This window comes from Trachypithecus francoisi, unplaced genomic scaffold (genome assembly GCF_009764315.1).
Source record: "Trachypithecus francoisi isolate TF-2019V2 unplaced genomic scaffold, Tfra_2.0 Lachesis_group5, whole genome shotgun sequence".
Taxonomy (NCBI): Eukaryota; Metazoa; Chordata; class Mammalia; order Primates; family Cercopithecidae; genus Trachypithecus; species Trachypithecus francoisi.
In genome coordinates this window covers 27,479,022-27,500,238 of record NW_022681470.1, presented here as the reverse complement: position 1 = coordinate 27,500,238, position 21,217 = coordinate 27,479,022, and the positions used below count along the sequence as shown (strand labels likewise).

Below are 21,217 nucleotides of genomic sequence, written 5' to 3'. Positions count from 1 at the left end.
TTCACTGGGGACAAATCATTTTTTATCACTTCAACCTACCTTGAAAGTTGTAAGGAAAAAAAAATGTGTTAAAATGACTGCCAAACATTGAGGAAGTACAGAAAATACTATTCGTAGTACGATTTTAAAGCCAGGAAACTTACGGACAACTGCCCCTCTGCTTTCTAAAAGCCTATAGTGTTGAGTCCCACAAATCACAAAACAATTGATAGCTTGGGAAAAAAATAATACCTGACTCTATTTTCAACTCTTTGTTTTCTATGTGGCCCTTTGAACAAATGATGACGTTTACAATTTCACCCTAAAGACAAATCTGTCAGCCAAGAAGTCTATGAGTTTTCCTGAAATCCTTGGGTTTCACCAGCTCAGGATTTTTTCAAAGACTGTGGGGGTTACAGTGTTCAAGACTGTGATGCATAGAAGTTGCAGAAAGTCTCTGATTTGTTCTTTTGTCAGTGCAAGTACAACAGAGGCATATTTGCCTCACCTGATAAAATGTAATACCAGTTTTCCTAGGGAAATTTACTTTTAAAAAGAGATCTGGTAAATTCTTTGGAAAGGGATCTTTTGTGATTTAAATAACTAACTTCTGTTTCTAACTTCTGTTTTGAAATTCAGAAGTTGACTTTCTAAGATGTATATTTATCTCTTAAAGTGAACACACTTGCACATTTCATTGGTAAGCTTTCAGTTTGTACTATATATTCAGTGATCTTTCTGCTATTTTTAACTTTTCATTTTAGAAATACTTTTATATACAAAGCCTCTTATATCTTTCTATTGTTGCAAGACTTTTTTTGAAGTGCACATTGCTTATCAGTAGGTTCCAAACACCCCTGTGAAATAAGCAATAGGGAAACTATTGCTAGCTTCATGTTAGATACAAAACTAGGTAAAAGAGCAATGATCTGATTGGCCTGAGGAGCAGCAGAAGCCAGGACAAGAAAGTAATTCTTCCGAACCCTGTCCTGTAACCTACAAAGTCTCACTATTCAAAGTGTGCACCAAGTGTCAGCAGCAGCAGCATCACCTAGAAGCGAGTTAGAGATACAGAATCCAAGCTCCACCCTGGACTTCGTATCAGAGTTTGCACAGTCACGTGATCCCAGATGTTTCCTGTGCACAGCAATCCCCGAAGAGCCCTGCTCTAGACTAGTATCATCCTACCCTTCATTTCGTGGACATGCTTTCTTGCAGCTCTGTTTCCCAACAGTATTCCTTACTTGAGGACTTCACTGCTGAAATTTCTAGAACTGCAACCCCCACTTTCTTAAACACTCTGAATTCCCACTTAAACCCTACCCCAAGCAGCCGCCCTCTTCCCCCTCTGACAAGTTACCTTTTCAGTGTCTTCCGTTAGAATCCGTTATGAAGCCCCTCGTGTAAACAACATCTTGGGAGGGACGAGGATCTATTTTTGAAAGTGTGAAAGGGAGAAATAAGCCAAATGCGTTCAGCAGATGTCAGGCAGCACCATGACCACGATCAAATGAGGGGAGGAGAAGGATGGGGAGGGAAGCTGTGGACGAGGACAGCTGGCCTCTCTTTCACTGATCACTAGCTTTCTTTTAAGCCCAGGCTTCCCCCTGGAAATGGCACTTCAGGTCAATAATGCAGAACTAGGCCATTCACTATCCACTTCACCTAGGAAAGGATGTTTCTGGGAAAATGTTTCTTGGCTACTTCATTTCAAATAACAGTCAAAAGTTCAGGACTTGGTTGGTCACTGCTACCCAAGAAGCAAAGCACTGCAAGATTAGTGAGTCTGAATAATTCTGGTGCTTGTGTGTGCTTTCATTCTTACAAGTTGCCTAAGAAAAATAGCTCTGAGTTAAGCAATGGGGGTGTGTGCCAAAAACAAGCTTCCTTTAACTGGCCATGGATGGATAAAGAAGACACCTGCCTGGACAACAGTGTCCATGTTAGGGAATACTTTATCCCTCTGGTGACTCAGTTGCCTGCCTAATGTCATCACCTCTAACATGCTCAATCAAGGGAATGAGTGAGGTCATGACATGCTATAATTAGAGCAAACTATATGTCCTAGGGACAATCCTGGCTTATACCTGTTGTCCTGGTATAATTATTAATGGCGCTCCCCTTTCACTCTAAAAAAATGCCCTAGTTTGAACAATAAGTTACACTTCCATCACTCTGGATGTAAAAGACACCCAGAAAAAAATATGTTGGCTGTTTTCCAACCCAAAATTCTGACCATATGCAAATAACTGCTTTTATGCCTTGGTTTTCTCCTTTCTTTTTTCAGGGGATAACTGAGGAAGTCAGCAAACTATCCTTTCTAGTAAAACTGTCTGCTCACTGTCTCCGGCTTCTATGACCAAGCCACATCTATCGGTCCATTGGGATGCCCATGCCCCATGGAGTGTGGACCTCAGCTGCAGGCATGCCTCACTGATCTGAGATAGCTCTTGAATAAAAAGGGGATTTTAAATAGTTTTCCAATATTATACTTTTTTACTACTTTCGATACAATGCAAGGTTTAATTTGAATGAAAGTACAGTCATGTGGCTTAACATGTTGAATAAAAACAGGGATCACAAGCATTAGTTCTAATTCTGCTTGCTGAAGACTTAAATTTGGGTAAGTGTTTAGTCTCTTCTTTGGAAGCAAAGCAAGACAGAGCTATCACACAGGAGTGTTCCAAGAATTAACCAAGAGAAATGCCTTTTAATGAGTGTCACATGTAAGATAACTAACTTGACATAATAGTATCAACAAGAACAGTGAGTTAATTTTTCATAACACGAAAGGTCTATCATTTCCTTTGCTTTGGATCACTTGTTTTTCTTTTTTATTTCCTTAACAATATTTCCTATCAAGCTTCAAAGTGTGAAATTATAACATAGTTTGGTTCTAAACATAGCAGAAAATTCTCCAAATAACAGAATAGCTTTTTGCTGCTTTTAGAAATTAACCAAAATATAAACACTTCAGTCAACATTGGATCAAAAACATTATTATTGATTAAATTACTGTTTTAACATCACTTTTCTACTTATATTTGAAGAATAATTTATTCTTCATACAGAATATGAACATTTTATGATTTTTTAATTAATTTTTACAAATTCAATTTCTAAGAGAGAAACGATATAAAAGCATACCATGAAATGAGTAAAAAGTACTAGGTTATATGATTTTAAGTGAAAAGATGAGAATACAAAATAATATATACACTAAGGCTACACCTATATAAAATATTGAACTCTAATCACAAAAATGAATATACTAGTTATGTCAAGATGGTGAATTATGCATGTTTTTAAAAATGTATCCAGTATTTCTACCTAATTCTTTCCATTAAAATAGAATATTTCCAAAACAGGCACGCATAAATTGCCATGTTAATAATTTCAGTTAGATGTCCATATACTAAACACGTATGATGCAGACACTGAGGCTCAAACGGCTGAGGTCCAAGTAATATAACCCTACATTAATTCAGGAAGGATTTCATCCCCATTCATGCACTGTGCTGTGTGAAGCCTCTCACTGGTAAGGACCACGTGGCAGCCATCTGGATTGTTTATTGCTGGTGTGAAAAATTCCTATGGAGGACCCAGACAGAAAAAGGAGCAATACTTCCTGGTTGTGACCATATTCAAACCAGAGATCTTGAAGCATCAGGCTTTGAACCACACCCATTTTCCAAGTCATTTAGCATGTTCATGAGCATACTAAATTTCTCTTATACCAATATTTATAAGAGAAATCAGACTTTCATTTATTTAAAATATTAGAGAATATGTGATTTTACAATGATCTTCAAAAACTATTTTTAGTAAATCTTATAGGAGAAGAGTTTAAATTTAAAATAGGGCACACAGGTATAACTAATGTTTCAAGATCAGCAAGGCACACCACATCTGAGTGCAAGAGGGCCCAGAATAAGACTTTCCTAGATGGAGGGTCTCTATGTGCTAAGACCAAAAGAATTCAGGCTAATTTTATAACAGGGGATTAAAAGAAATTTCCAAATGCATTTACCGTGTTTCTCTAAAGGAACTGATTCGGAACAGAAAGAAACTTTTAGATGAGGCTTTTTGCTTTGATTAAAGCTATGAACCTTTGAAAAACACTTGCATTTTAAAAATGTAGCATTTCATGTCAGGAATTCAACTTCATCTGAGACATAATCTCCTATATTTCATTTAAAACCTCTCCTTAAACCAATAATTAATGTTGACAATAAAAAGGTAAACAAAAGCATAATAAATGAATTTGTGAATAGTTCTGCCTCCACTGAAATCAGCTAGGGAGAACACGTAGGCTTGGCCTGGTTTCTCAGAGTACTCAGGTCTGCTTTCAAAGAAAGGCACTCTAGACTAATCCAATGGGTTAGGCACTTATGTCTCAGCTTCCTTTGTGGCAGCCTGTATTTTCTGAACAGCATAATAATCGGAGGTTAAAAACCTCTTTATGAGATTGAAATAGTACTCTTATTTGTTTCTTTAAAATTGTTCAACTTTTTAATATAAAAGTTTAGTGTAAATTATACATTCCTTTTTTATTTAAAAGAAACACACACATAAACACACACAGACACACACACACACACACACACACAAATACACACAAACTGATCCCCAGAGAAACCTTCAGACAAGTAGACAAGAATTAGCAATAGATTAGGAAGGCATTTGGCATTATAAGAAATTCACACCTACTAACAAAGAACCTTGGCCATGAAAGTGATCAGAATGAACTTGGGTTTTCCTTCCTTCTCTCTCTGTCATAGTCCCTCTCTGTCTCTCTCCTTCCTTCCTTCCTTCTTTCCTTTCTTTCTTCCTTCCTTCTTCTTTTTCTAAATTCAAAGTCAGTTTTACTGCAAAGTTTGCCTTTGGCCCTATACTTGGAGCTTTACAAGTTAAGTCCCTACATTTGCATAATACAACGAATTTATCCTAAATTTGGAAACAGGGTAAAGTTTTGTTGCAGAATTGTTGCAAGAGGGACACTGGGCACAGCTTAATGATCTTTTCTTTTAAATTCTTCCTCATCTTTGAAATCTTTGCAAGAGTTCCTGAGTCCAAGAGGAGATTGCTGAGATAGCCTGTCCCTCTTACTTCTGCCCCAAACCCTGCTCCTGGGGCAGCTAATAATCTCCTGGGAAAATGTGGGGATGTCAGCAAGTTGAATGTCTCTGAAGAGATTAACTCAGTAAGAAATGTCGGTGGGCTGCACAAGCAGCTTGAAACATGACCGACCGCTGAGAAACATGTGGAAGTGGAGCAAGGGAGAGTGGGCCAGTCATTCACCTGTACGGAGACGCTGTTCCCCAGGAGAGATAATCGGTGGGTCTCGGAGCAGGACGAGGTACGATGGGCTGCTCCATAGCAGTCACGTCTCCTGAGTAGGATTTGAGGAGGGAAGCATTTTTATTGGCTAGCATGGCTCTCTCATTCCTGCGGAACTTGGCTCTTCGGTTCTGAAACCATACCTGGAGGATTGTTAGGAGGTGAGAAGGCATAAGGAAAGAGAGGAAAAATAAAGAAGAAGGGGTTACAAGGATGAAATTCTGGTTGATTTTACTATATAATGCCTTCCCAAGGAAGATATAAGATGGCTGTGGAATTCTCCTTAGAACAATAGAAACATGCCATACGCCTTCCCTCATGAGGGCCATTCTTAAAGGTCTAGACTATTACAACAAGACCATGAAATTCTCCAGTAATCAGGTCTCCGGAGATGGGATCTGTGACTTACAGACAGAACAGCAAAATATGGGTTATAATCCCTGTTACAATTGTAATCAAGAAAAATCTCATTAGACTTCTGCCACAGAAATAATGACTTTTCTAAAAGCTTTTTCAAAATTCTTCAAAATGTGAAAATGTCATCTGCTTTCACAACAATTATATTTTAAGAAAATTCCCCATCTCCCAAAAGTAGATGTTCCAACAAAGATTTAAGAAGGAAGTGTTTTATTTGGGAGGTGCAAGGAACACCATTTGGGGAGCAAGGAAGTAACAGAGAAGAAAAGGCAACCACTAAAGAGTGTGCTACTAAACCAGCTATCTCTGTGGTAGCTCAATCCTACAGAGATCCTGAAAACTAAGACTAATGTAGGACACACACTTCAGAGTTATCCCTCTCGGGGCTGACGGAGTTGGGTGTGTGTACACTGGATCCTGTCAGTCGTTGGATATTAATGTTCTAGCACTTCTGGAATGCTGAAGGCAGGGCAGTCTCCTGAAGTTCTAGAAAGAAACTGCTGGCACAGAAATGCAGGCACTAAAAGTTGGAAGCTGACCAGACTACACTTAATTGTAGGGTTCAAGGGAAATGGACAGCACAGACAGCATTTGCTACAGCTAATAATAAACCTATCATTTAATTTTATTTATTTTTATTTTATTTTACAAGTTCTGGGATACGTGTGCAGGATGTGTAGGTTTGCTACATAAGTCAAACTGTCTCTGTTTGCAGATGATATGATCCTGTATCTAGAAAACACTATCGTCTCACCCCAAAAACTTCTTAAGCTCATAAGCAGCCTCAGCAAAGTCTCAGGGTGCAAAATCAGTGTGCAAAAATCACAAGTATTCCTATACATCTACAACAGAAGAGCAGAGAGTCATATCATGAATGAACTCCCATTCACAATTGCTACAATGAGAATAAAACATCTGGGAATACAGCTCACAAGAGAAGTAAAGCACCTCTCCAAGGAGAACTAAAACCATTGCTCAAGGAAATCAGAGAGGACACAAACAAATGGAAAAACATTCCGTGTTCATGGATAGGAAGAATCAATATCACGAAAATGGCCATACGGCCAAAGTAATTTATAGATCTAATGCTATTCCCATTAAATTACCATTCACATTGTTCACAGAATTAGAAAAAACTACTTTAAAATTTATATAGAATGAAAAAGAGCCCATATGGCAAAGACAATCTTAAGCAAAAACAAACAAACAAAAAAAAACAAAGCTGAAGGCATCACACTATCTGACTTCAAAATATACTACAAGGCTACAGTAACCAAAACAGCATGGTATTAGTACAAAAGCACACACACAGACCAATGGAACAGAATAGAGAACTCAGAAAAGACTGTACATTTACAACCATCTGATATTCAACAAACCTGAAAAAAACAAGCTATGGGGAAAGGATTCCTTATTTAATAAATGGTGCTTGGAGAACTGGCTAGTCATATGCAGAAAATTGAAACTGGACCTCTTCATTACACCATATACAAAAATTAACTCAAGATAGATTAAAAACTTAAGTATAAAACCCCAAACTATAAAAACCCTAGAAGAAAATATGGGCAATATCATTCAGGACATAGGCATAGGCAAAGACTTCATGATGAAAGCATCAAAAACAATTTCAACAAAAGCAAAATTTGAAAAATGGGATCTAATTAAAGAGCTTCTGCACAGAAAAATAAACTATCATCAGAGTGAACAGGCAACCTACAGAATGGGAGAAGATTTTTGTAATCTATCCATCTGACAATGGTCTAATATCCAGAATCTACAAGGAGCTTAAACAAATTTATAAGAAAAAAACAAACAATCCCATTAAAAAGTGGGCAAACAATATTGTTTGTTAAGTGTTACTAGGGCTAGGAACTTATATAAGCACACTACATACATTATTTCTAGTCAACATGACAATTTCACATATTAGGTTTTAATATTTCTATTTTACAGTTGAGAAAGCAATTTCAATGAGATTAAATACAGTCATATACCACATAATAATGTTTCAGTCAATCATGGACCTCATATACGATGGTGGTCTCATTAAATTATAATACTTATAATTTAATTGTAATATAACTAAATTAAATTGCTATTTGATATGTTTAGATACGCAAATACTTCCCATGCTATTACAATTGCCTACACTATTCAGTAGAGTAATATGCTGTACAGGCTTGTGACCTAAGAGCAACAAGCTATACCCTATAGCCTAGGTGTGCAGTCAGTTATACCATCTATATTTGTGTAAGTAGACTCCATGATGTTTGCACAATGACAAAATCACCTAAAAATGCAGTTCTCAGAACAGATTCCCCATTGTTAAGCATTACATGACTGTAATCTCTTGAAATTCATATAAATAATAAATGGCTGAGTTTCTGAACTCAAGGACATCCAATTCATGATCATACAACTCTTCTAGAGTGCTGTGGAATTCTACTCATTCATTTACTCATTCAAGAAATCTTTATGGAGCTCCTGCTATGGTCCAGGCCCTGTACTAAATGCTGGAAAGAGAGGGATGAGAAACTTATTCTCTGCTTTTAAGCAGCTCATAACCTATTAAAGGAAGACATGTAAATTTGAAAAACTGCAAAACAAGTATTTTAAATGCAATTATAGAAATGTATAACAAGGTATGGGAGAAGAAAATTATTTTTGTGGAGTGAGCAGTTGTACAGCTCAAGGGGACAACATACACATAAAATACCATGTGATCAGTTCCCTGTAGAGCTGTGCAGCATGAAGGGCCTGGGTGGAAATTGGCCAAGGTGGAATCGAGACTTGGCTTCCCAGACTCCTGGCTCTTCTGTTTCTATTGTACCTTCACATTGCTCTTAGAGCTATCATCTTAAATGTTAATATAATCACATTAGTGCCTTGTTTTATATCATCTACTGGCTCCCCATCAGTCACAGAATGAAATAAAAACTTCTTAACCATAGAACTAAAGCGGTTCAGGAATTAGCTCTTTGTCCATCAATCCAGCCACAAGCCACATCACTCTAATCTCATACACTGGCCCTCTATGGCTCCAGCTCCTACCCATGCTCAAAATCACCTGTGGACTCCTAAATGTGTCAGGCTATTTCCCACCTAAAAATATTCACACCAGATATTTCCTTTGCCTATCATATTCTTTCCTGCTTTGTCCAGGTATCTAAGGCTACATATTTTTTTCAAAGTTCAACTTTAACATTGAACATAACTTAAAAGTCACACTGGCTACACTACTTTCAAGATTTGTCCTGGGGGTTGTTTAATTTCTCTGCTCCTTTTTCTCCTAATCAATTGGAGATGATAATATCTACTTACAGGATAGTTTTGAGAGTTGGCCCAGAATTGGTGTCTAATAAACATAAATTCTCTCCCTTTTCCCCCAGGCAGATTAGATCATTCCTTCCTCTGGTCTATCACTAATTATTGTACATTCCACTGATGTAGGAATCATATTATGATATCATAAATGTATGGTTTGCACATCTATCTTCTCCACCCCAGTCCAAACATCCTTAAGGAGAGGGTCGGTGTCTTATTCATCCCCAGCAAACCAAAACTGGGTTCAAGAGCATAATATGTGCTTGATAAGTGTATGAGGAAAAAAAGAGGAAAAAGAAGAAAAAAATAAATTTTGCAAAGATGAATAAAACATGGCCTCCATCCAAGAGGCCTCCTCAGTCCTGCGGGGGAAGTTGGCCCAGATACAACTCAATATAATACATTTCATGTTATGATAAATGCCATAAACATCAAGAAGCCCGGAATCAGAAGGGATTGGTTCAGACTGGGAAAAGGTAGGCTTTCATGGGGGAAGAGTAAAGTCATGGAGGGAAATCTCTGTCCTACTCACTTAGGAAATGTTCACAGCTCTAAAAGTCATTAAATCATAGCAAGGTGGGAAAAGAGAAAGAAAAAAGTAGTTCCAACATATAAAAAAGACATTTCCCTGTCATGATAGGGGCAAGACAGTCCACCAACCCCAAAATTGGTCCTTCTTTTTTTTTTTTTTTGAAATGTCCACCATTGCCCTCTGCAGGTTTCCTTATTTAAAATTTAGATCACCGTAACAAAAGTGGCACATTAGTGTGCTGTGGGTTACTGCACTAAAAGTATTCATTACACCACTGCAAGCTGAGGTGTGGCATAAAAGACGTGGGGTTTTTGAGGAGAGAGGAAAGGATTTAAGAGCGGAGTTAGAGATTTGCGGTGAGCCGTGTGGGGGAAGAGGGTGTGGGAAGACAAATTTCATAATCTGCCCTGGATGGCGAATGGGGGAGCAAAACTGAGTGTTGTCCCTATGGGTCACTCTGACTTGAGCCCAAAGGGGCACCTGCACTCACACTTCCTCCTAACCTACCCTCAGGGACCCCACAGGCTCCCATGACTTTCTTCTTTTGTCACTGACATTTTCATTTTTTCTCTTGGGGAGTACTTCTTGGTGAAGTCCCTGTTTCCCCATAGGGAAACTTTCACACTTTCTCTTCAGACTGAAGGGAGTACCAGGATCTCTGCATTAACTCCACAGTGGTCTCCCACTGTATACTGTGTCTCCTCCATAGACACACACCCTAATCAGTGGGGTAGAAATCTACCCTGAGGTCTAGCTCAAGTTCTGGCCTATCAAGAGGGTTATCATTTACAGAAAGAAATTCTTAACACTCAGACGGGACATAGATATACAAACAATAATTTCGTAAGGAAGACAAGACAGACTGGACCTACCCACCTTATCAAAACAGCATCTTGCTACTGGCAATAGGGCAAACAATAAGATCTTTCAGCAGAGAGCAAAGCACTACTCCAAAAGGCATTTAGCCAGGAGACTCTCATTCATTCGGTTTTTGGGGTGGGTGGGTGAGGGTAATTAAAAGCATGAACTCTGGATCTGCATGTCTGCATTCAAGTCCTATTTCAGACACTTCCTAGCTATGTGATGCTGTGCAAAATACTTTAACCTCTCTGTACCTCAGTTTTCTCATCTGCAAAATGAAGAACACTATCCATATCGTTGAATTAGTGTGAGGATGAAATACATTACTTATGTAAAGAACACTATTTGGCATATAAGGGCTCCAGTAGTGTTAGTTATTATATATTGTCATTATTGTTATGACTGTTAATCACAGGTTGTCTGATGTTCTAGATGTCTGGCTTGCAGTTGATGTGTCATAGCACTAATGTTAGAAAGAATGGCTATTCTCTGTTTCCTGCCTTTCATGCTCTTACCCTCTTTCAGTTCACAGAGACCCTGAGGGTAAATAAAATCATCCACTTGAGTGTGCTCTTAACTCAGTTCCTAAGTATTCATTTCCCACTCCATCAGTGCTCATATTCACGGGTACTTACAACAAGTTTCTTGAAGACTGGGGAGGAGAGCTGAGGTAGGGGACAGAGAATTCATCTCTTTAACCACTTCAAGATCAAAGTGAAATCTAAGGGTTCAGAGTAAAATGCTCAGATGGACAATGTATATCACATAAATCTGGAAGTGCCAGAAAGAAACGGGTGCTGGGAGAGGAACCTGTAGCAAAGATTATTCTGCCCTACCTGAAAACATTCAATTTTATTTAAAAAAAATACTTGCTGCCCAAAGAAACACAGCTGGAAACAGGATTCTATCCTCATGCTGACCATTTGTAACCCTTAGGAGTACCAGCTCCCATCTGAAGGCTCTAACTTGTGTATTATTTGTTTGTTTATTTATTTATTTATTTATTTATTTATTTATTTATTTTTGAGGCAGGGTCTCAGTCTGTCACCCAGGCTGGGGTGCAGTGGCACAATCTCAGCTCACTGCAACCTCCACCCCCTAGGCTCAAGCAATTCTCCCACGTCAGCCCTCCAAGAAACTGGGACCACAGGCACGCACCACCATGCCTGGCTATTTGTTTATTTGTTTTGTATTTTTGGTAGAGATGAGGTCTCACCATGCTGCCCAGTCTGGTTTCAAACCCCTGAGCTCAAGCAATGTGCCTGTGACAGCCTCCCAATGTGCTGAGATTGCAGGCATGAATCACTGTGCTGGGCTATTATTTGTGTTTTTAAACAGTCTTCAGAGATGTGCCTCTGAGGAGGGGACCACCTGGTACCAGCTTCCCACAGCTTCAGTTACCTGCACTCTGGCCTCGGTGAGGTTCACCCGGCGGGCAAGGTCTTCTCGCACAAAAGCATCAGGATAGTGTGTCCGCTCAAAGACACGTTCCAAAGCCTGCAGCTGGCTGCTATTGAAGGTTGTCCTATTCCTTCGCTGCTTTCGCTTCTTTTTTTCCTCTGAGTTCAGCTGATCATCTGGAATAGAATACAATGATGAAAAGAAGCCAAATTCACTGTAGGAGTCCCAGTTAAAACATTTTTTAAGGTCTATATATAGTGAGATATTGCTCCATTTGCTCACATCTTCATCAAAGTCCTATAGCCAAATGCCACTTTGCATGTGCAAATGTGGGCATTAGTGCTCTCAAGTTCGTATGTTAAGAATCCCAGCAATTCTAATGCTTGGCTGTTGTCTCTAAATCTGGGACAAGATCTGAACTGTCAGAGAGAAATTACTTGCATGCTCCTTGATGCCTTGACAAACATGTCAAAGAAAATCGTAACCCTGTCCATGTTCTCTGAACTTCTCTAGAGATAAAGGAAGAAGAGTAGATGTTTTTGTACCTTGTTTGTCTTTGACAATATTATGCTCACTCATGCAGTTTAACAATCAAGTAGACCAATTATCTCCTGGTTCCTTCTCTCCTAACATATATACATGAGCACAAATGTAGAGTTATAGAGAAGAAACTCTGTTCAAACCACATTACATGGATGTGTTTTACCATGCACTCCCCTTGAAGCAGCAAGTAATTTCTAACAGCATTCACTGAAAACTCCATGCTGTTGCAAAGGCAGGCTTCAGAGGCCTCAGCCTAGATCAGGACTAGTGCTACAAAGCCATCAACCCAAGCTAACATTAGCCTTGGGCTCACTCCCTGGGAACCCAAGAACAGGAAACAGTTTAGAAAGATCCCTGAAAATGTTTCACTCAAACTTGAGTTCTAGGACCCTAAGATCTTAGGCACCTTTGAAGAATCACACCACCATTTTTACCTGTCAAGATCCTTCCTTGTTTTTTTCTGAGCTCCCCTGAAGGTAGCCTGGTGAGATAATTGTCCAGGTTGTCCATAGCAGTCAGAGAGTAGTATGCTCCTGTCCTGCTGCCCCCACCCGGACCAGTCAGGAGCGATGTATATGTGAAACTGAGTGGAATACCAGCTGTGCTGACACCTTCATCAAACTGTCACCCTAAAGCCTGATCTCTGTAGAGCCCATGTGAGTCCCAGAGATTTGCAACACCATGCTGCCAAAACCAAAGTCATATGCTCCATCTAATGACCTGGACTTATGTTCCCCTTAGCTTTTCCCCAAAGAGGCTCAGCCCCAAGAAAATTATGAGGCATTGTAGTGAGGATGGGGAGAAAGGAGAGCTTGGCCATTCGCTGTTTAGAAAGTACTTTTGGCTGTCTCTTCTAATATGCAAATTCTCCTGATTCTTTCTGATTATAAACAGAGAGAATATAAACACAACGTACTCAGTAAAACTATTAGCACGAGTCATGATGACACCTACCTCAGCTATAATATTGTTCTTATTACAAATTGAGGGAATGTTCTAGATTTGTGTACAGAGTCAAAATGTAGCTTAAATCCAGAGGCCTGACAACTGAGGTCTCTAAGTCTTTTTGCTAAGAGAACCCTTCTACATCAATGCTTCCTTACCAGGAAAACCCTTGAAGCTTAGAATAGAGACTGCACATTTCCTCTTGATAATTAAAGCACCCATATATAGTAAATGCTTGTTGAATTTGTTTTCAGGGAAAGTGTGAAACTCCTCTTGTCCTTAGAAGACTGTTTCCGTAGCAAAAATGTCATATGATCTCAACCAGATTCCTGCAGCCAAGAAGCTACCATTCTGTCTGCTTTGTGGTTTTGTGCAGTCAACTTTCTCTTTAGATTTTTGCATTTATGGTGCCTCAACTAGGGGCCCAGCTTTGGTGGCACTTCTGTGACACTCAGTAAGAATGTAAGATCAGCTGCATCTTGGAAATTGAACAAATTTAATAATAATTTTTGACATCTACCAACGACTAAAATATTCTAACCAACATCACTGATTGTACCACTAGCGATTAGCAAAATTAGTTTGTAATAAGATTAGCACTAGAATTCAAACACCTAGGATTAAATACCTTTTAGTAGTTACCTTGCACTTGTATTCTCCTTCCTATTTAATATTTGGAAGCATTCCTCCCGTTCATGTTCATTTTTCCAAATCATTTTGTCTTGTACTTCAGGTCTTTCTAGATAATACAAGCCCTTGTGATAGCACAATAATCTGAATTTCATGCCCCCGAAACAGAAGTCTGCAAAAAAAAAATCCTTAGCTTCTATACTTTGTTTTAACTGACACCAATTAGACCCTAAGCCATTTTAATCATACAGATAAATTTCTGTTTTTAATAATGTAGAGATAATAATATTTTTAATCATATAGAGAAAATCCCTTATTAAGCCAATCCCATGATTTGTTTCCTTCTCTCAGAGAAAATTCTTTCTTAGGTGCAACCACAAATTGTAAATCTTTTATGTTTTTTATAAGCCTATTTCTTCTTGTACTGCCAACTGCAATCAAGACCAAGAATATTTTATGTTTTGTTCTTAGTATTACAACCTGCTACATAATCTCGGTAGTTCTTTGAAATATTCCACTGTTCAATCAAATTCCACTGACTGTCCACCATAAACCACCAACTCCCCTGATGTGGGAGTAAGGGAAATGGAGAATTACAGTTTATGACAGGGAATAAATAGCTATGATGACCTGAAGCAATTCCAGCAAAAGTTTCCCAGTGAATGTTCTTGTTGTTTTTAACAAATGAAAACACTAGTTCAGATCATGTTGAAGGTGAGAAAAGACACAAATAACAGGGATCCAGGGAGTCTGGCTCTGGCAAATGTCCTTCAGGGTGCAAGTATAATAGAAAGAGACGATGAGTGGGCAACAGAGACAGCTCAAGCAGCAGTGCTGGGGATGGTCTGTCTTTGCTCACTAATCACAAAGTGTGAGCTCCCTGTTTTTCCCCAAGAATGCAGAACAGGACCCAGCACAGTATCTTCAGCAGTACAAAAGGAAACATAAACACTGTAGAGGTTTACATCTGCAGGGCATCTGAAGGACCTGTGATAAACACATTTATCAGATTCTTGGCTCTGGCTGAATACAGGGGAGAGAAAGCAGTGTGTTTTTACAAATTCCAAGAGGGTCAAAACAACTACAACTAGCAAAAACAACTACAGTGAAGGTTAATTTTGAAACATGCTGTCTGAGGATACTGACATCCAATTGAATATTAGGATGCATCTCATTCTTTCGCATACTAAAATGGGAAGGATTCACCAAGTTGCAGAATAACCAGCAGAAACATGAATACATTTTTTTTTTTTTTTGAGACAGAGTCTCGCTCTGTCGCCCACGCTGGAGTGCAGTGGCTCAATCTCGGCTCACTGCAAGCACCACCTCCCGGGTTTATGCCATTCTCCTGCCTCAGCCTCCCGAGTAGCTGGGACTACAGGCACCCACCACCACCTGTGGCTAATTTTTTGTATTTTTAATAGAGATGGGTTTCACCGTGTTAGCCAGGATGGTCTCGATCTCCTGACCTTGTGATCCACCCACCTCAGCCTCCCAAAGTACTGGGATTATAGGCGTGAGCCACCGTGTCCGTGTCCAGCCTACATGGATACATTTTTATCAAAGTCACAGTGTTTCAAATCCAAAGTGTGTTTGGATTTTATACTTTTTTGATGATTGAGTAAACTGAAAATATGTAGTTATTGTTGCCCTTAATAAAAACAAGTGAAACATCCTTATAAATAACTGTAGTCTTGCTTGGGATCATGAGTCATAAAATATTGGCATCTAAGAAAACCCATGAAATTGTCTAATTCAACCATCTTATTTTACAGATGAGTTAAATTAGATCTAGAAGAACAATGTGACTTGCCCAAAATCACAATGCAGATTTGGGACCTCTAGCCAGAGTGAGAAACCAGGATTCCCAATTCTATTCCACTCTTAAGTGCAAATGGCAGCATCCACGTGGTGCAAGAGAGAAACAACAAAGCATCCGACACATAAATGGAAACCATTCCCCAGGGAAAATGGTTATAAGAAAGACAGATTTTTCCATACTAGCTGTTATAAAAAGGGTCTGAGAAAGAGGGTCGATGAATATCACATGTTGTCCTTCCTACCAGAATAGCCATTAAAAAATGCAGCCATTCTCATCTAGAAAGCTATTTTGATCCAGATGTTCTTGCCTTCTTCTTGACAATGATATCCGTAAGTCCTTGCTTCATCAGTTGAATACGTGCAGGGTTATTTCAGCTTAGTAGTATGCCCTATCTTCTATCTTCTCCCACAATCATGGAAGATGATTTTCACTTTAGGACACAGTTTAAAATGTCTCTGTTCCTAAAACACATCTCAAATCTTACCTTCTCTATAAACCTTTTCTGATAGCACCAATTCATATCGATTTCCCAGGCTCTAAATTTATATACATATATGAGTATATTATCAAATACTTTTTTAAAATTATGGTTCAATTTTTTCTGTGTAAATATGTTGTCACCTTAGTGCATTCAGGTATTTCTATAGAAAAGAGATAGGATTCCTTGACATAGTATGTTACAGTAAAAGTTGAAAGAGTTATAGTAATGTCATGGTATACAAGCAGTCCCAGAATATCAGAACTTTAGTGATTTATTTGAAGTTTTAAAGGACTGAGTAGTTTCTGAATTCCAATTATTCTTTTTAACAATACATAGCAAGTAATTATGTTAGCATTGTCTTTTGTCTCTGGATAGTTTTACCCACAGAGGAAAAATTCTTTCTTTATCAGATAGAATAGTTACCAGATTTAGAGAGGGAAAAGGGCTTGTTGTCTGATTGCTTTGCAAATGTAGGAATTATTCTTTCATTTTTATCCTTTACTAGAAAAGCGGCTGCAGGACACATGAATTATTTAAACTACCAGGAACGTACACAAGAAAGAGGTACTAAAAGAGATGGGTGTTTCTAATTGGTCACAATGTTAGAATACATATGAAGAACTTCTTGAGAAAAGAAGTCTGCAAGCCCAAGGTAGGATACCCTCTGTGTATTCAAATATGAGTTAAAGAGAACAATAGCCCTGACCTTGACTCTAGTGTGAAGTTCACTCTGGACTCCTCATGTGGCTGCTGACATTGCTCTAGAGGGAAGGTGGAGGAGAAGGCAGAAAGTGCCATCCTCAAGCATGGGGACCTGACAGCATGTAGTGATCCCTATTCACTAAGGCCTTGCACTCACCATGCAAGCTTCAACTAACTCCAACACCCCTCACCCTCTTCTGCTCTGCATCCTGTGGGAGGAACCTTAGAGATTCCAAATCATTGGTCAGCCAAATGTAATTTAAAGGTATGGTAAAAACATATTTTAGGAATAAAATCTGAAGAAAAATGTGTTTCCTATGCCTGGGTCACATCAGTTTGGGAAAAAATCTGATGCAAGAAGATAAAATGCCAGCTCCAGTAGCAGAAACCAACTACCACATCAAAGCTTGTCATCTGCCTGTTGGTTGAAAGCATGGCAGGCAAGCGGATCTAAAGTGCAGCCCGCTGATCATTTTATGGGCATTGAAGAATGTTTTCAAAGGAACTTATATTGCACAACAGCTACTTACTTTAATGGGATTTGTGTGGTTCAGGCCCTGTAACCTTTGGAAAATTGAAAGGAAGTGTAATTGCAAAAGCCACTAAAAACCATTTAGCTTTTATTGCAAGGCCTATGAAAAGCAGTGAAATAGAGCTGTGGCATTCATTTGAGTTTCTTTGGCTACACTCAGCATTAACTGAAATTAGGACAGCATCTTTCTAATATGTGCCCTGATAAATGGCACATGGGTCACTTAACTGGGAAGACTGTTGCAATATAGACTGAGCTTAGTGCATCACAATGACCAAAGCCAAGTTGAGCAGCACACCCATACGTTCTCAACAGCATAGTCCTTCAGCGGTCCTCCACTATTGACTCCCAGCAAGTATCAAGAGTGAACAGGTCTCTGCCAATACAAATACCCAACTGTGTAGCTACTATGCATTACCACAGCGCAGCTACCTGAACTAAAGCACACTAAATCCCCTAAACTTTGTTTGGTGGTCTTGACTGTCATCTTGATAGAGACTTGGTTCATTTTTAGTCAAGTATCAGACTAAACCTTAGCAAATAGGATTAAAACACCTTATATGTAATTTGGGAAATGACATATGTTCTCTGGAGAACAAAATGCTGTAAGAAGTGTGACATTACATTATTTTGAATGGTTTTGATCAAAAAGATGTGTCAGTGGCTCTGTGTAGACAGCTCAAAATTTAACTCTCTCAATAGAGCCAACCCTCCTTTCAAGTAGAAAACACTCAAGAATATGAGGTACTCTAATGTGATTTGCACTGCTTTTAGCTTCTTTGTTATGTATTTCTTTTCACTTCTATAGAACAAATACATTTCTATAGCACCAAAAATGTTAACACAATCCATATCACCTTAAGTGCTTTAACTCTCTTAAGGCTTTTTCCTTAAAGGATTATTGACCAGAACCCCTGAGAATATCCAACACAAAGCAAGGACACTTGCCAGGACTGACTTTCTGTGTAGTCCCATGTTGGAACCATACTTACTTCTGAGGCTATGTTGATAAATCTCCCCTCCCCCCATTGTGTGGGCATTTTCCATGTGATGATGAATCTGTTTTAGACTATAACTCCAGAGCACAACATTTGTGTTTGCATTTAATTGAAGCTCTTATCAATGCTCAGTAAGTGAATAATCAGACACGAAATAATAATACTAATAATACTAAGTGCTCATGAATGCATAATATTACTAATACTAATAACAATAATGTATTCATTAATACATTATTTGACTTAGGAATTTGACTAGGATTACAAACAGAGCTGAGGATGAGGCATATGCTCTTGCCTTCTTCTGCTGAGCTTTTTTTCCCTTTGCAGTGAGACTGCTATCACTTTGTAAAAGAGACAATATCAATCTTGCCATTACCAGTAGAAACTAGTGTTTTCATGAGAGGCAAGCATCATATGTCATCTTTTTCAATGATTCCTTATCTTTTTGGTTATAATTTTTAATGTTCTAAAGAAAAATCTGGTAAACACAGGTTCTAAAAAACCGAGACTGGAAGCAGACAGGAATGAAGGAAATGTACATAGTTAATGAGTAAGCTCAGCTCTTAGAAGGACAGGAGTGATGGAGCGGAGCTTCTCCGCTTAGACAGAAAGAGAGTTACAAGGTATTTGAACTTGTGAGAACAAAAGCATGACTTGAATTTTCTTATAATTGTTAATCTTGTGTTAAATAGACAAGGTGCTTATAGCAGAGAAAGCCACAGTAACAGAGAATTAGCTTTCCATCACAATAAGAGAGAGAACCAAGTGTAATTCTGTAACACTATATAGAATAAATGAAGAGGTCTGAAAAGGATATCAAAGTTCTTGGTATTACTCTGGTCTTGGATGCCAAATAAATCTGAAGATGAAAACACACTAAAATGGTCAACATAAGAAGCTTGATATTTTAAAATATTTTTTAGATTAAATAAAATTCTCTTTAAAGAACAAAAATTCAAATTTTATTTAAAGAATAAGAAAAGTTGAAGTGTAAATAATGGCTTAAAGCTTGACTTTTTAGAGGAAAATACCATTCTTTAACATCTGAAGCTTTCAATTTCAGTATCTGTAAAATGGTTGTTGGCTTAGTCAGCTCAGGCTGCCAAAACAAAATACTATAGACTGGGTAGCTTAGACAACAGAAATATGTTTCAGAGGCTGGAAGTCTCAGGATGAGGGGGCTGGCCTATTTGGGTTCCTGTTGAGGGCCTGCTTCCTGGCCTGGAAACAACTGCCTTGTTACTATATCCTCATATGGCAGAGAGAGAGCAAAAGAGAGCAAGCTTCCTGGTCTCTTCTTCTAAAGACACTGCTAAGTCCATCATGAAGACTCACTCACACGACCTCATCTAAACCTAATTACCTTTCAAAGTCCTTAGTTCCAAATAGCATCACATTGGGGATTACGGGTTCAATATATGAATTTGGAGCAGATATAAACATTCAGTCCATGACAATTGCTTTAAGATACAAGTGATACATATATTTTTAAATCATACAAATTGTGATTAGTTGTACACATTTCCTTATATTTTATTGTAAAATATGTATTATGGAGCAATTGTGGAAATGGCTTTGGATTGGGAATAAGGAGGCTTTGATTCTAAATCAGGGGAGTTACTGGGAAAGCCTGTGATGTTAGCCCTCAAGTGTCCCAACTGGCATAATTATAGGTTGGGCTATGGGACTAAGATCTGTTTCAAATTCAGCATTGTGGAGTTATAGGATAGTTTTTACATTTCTGCTGCCTAGCCTAATAAAAAAAAACTTTCAATAATTGCTCATTTAGGGTGATGACTGAATTATATTCTTTTGGTGGTGATGGTGTTGGTGGTGGTGTTTTTTACTTTTTTGAGAAACATTTAGGCTGGATTTTATCTTGTATAAGGGCTGCAATGTAATTACCAGGCCTGGAGAAATCTTCAGTGATTGACATATTCCTCTATGCCCACAGCACTCTGTAGAGACAACACTCCAGACTGAAATCAATGTGAATCTTTAGAAGACATTAGTTTACCTCTAACCACAGTCTAGAGAAAGAAGAAATGTATGATTTTTTTTTAAGAATAACCATAAAGAGTTATTCTATCTTCTAAATTTACTAAAAGGAGATAAGAATAACTACATACTTCTTTTCTCTGCCATCCTTGACCTTCTAACCATGAGTCAAGTGGCATCAGCCTTGCTGCAAACACTGCCTATATCAACCATTTTAAGCTAATCCTAAAATGGATGCCACTAACAATGGTTACATTCAATCTTGACTTTCGCATCCTCTCACTATCACTTTATTCATTCATTTGAACAAATATCTATTGAGCACCTACATGCCAAGCAATGAGATGCTCTGAGTAGACAGAAATGTTGTATGTTGTCTACACTTCAAGATACTTACTTTATAACTGATCTGGAGAGAGAAGTAAAAAGCACTTGACAAGTAAAGTAACAGTAGAGAAAAAGACATTCCAGTACACTTGGTGGCCATCAGAGCCAGGAAAGGGCTAGGAAGGAGGGCAGAGATACCAAAGTGAGTACAAGGTTAGAAAACACTGCATGGGCCTCTCTTTGTCATGCCTAAAGCTTAGCATCCTTTTCTCAGCTGACCTATTATTTCTCACCCAATCACTCCACTCTAGTTGTACTGCTAATGGTGATAAAAACATAATTTTCTTGTCCTTTTCATTTGTATTTTTCTCCGTCCTTGTCT

The 21,217-nt window shown here is 38.5% G+C and overlaps 1 protein-coding gene across 4 annotated transcripts in view; it reads right to left on the bottom strand.

The window, feature by feature from the left end:
- The window catches only part of PRRX1 (paired related homeobox 1), an 83,602-nt gene that overhangs the window by 15,778 nt on the left and 46,607 nt on the right, over positions 1 to 21,217 (bottom strand). For 3 of the 4 annotated variants that reach the window (XM_033197100.1, XM_033197099.1, XM_033197101.1), the window contains exons 2-4: positions 11,855 to 12,030; positions 5,281 to 5,462; positions 1,340 to 1,411 (exon numbers count right to left, since the gene is read on the bottom strand). In XM_033197100.1, the coding sequence (XP_033052991.1) occupies positions 1,357 to 1,411; positions 5,281 to 5,462; positions 11,855 to 12,030 (413 nt within the window). In that variant the 3' untranslated portion in view covers positions 1,340 to 1,356. The remainder of the gene's footprint in view (positions 1 to 1,339; positions 1,412 to 5,280; positions 5,463 to 11,854; positions 12,031 to 21,217) is intronic. The other variant, XM_033197098.1, reaches the window with a different exon arrangement.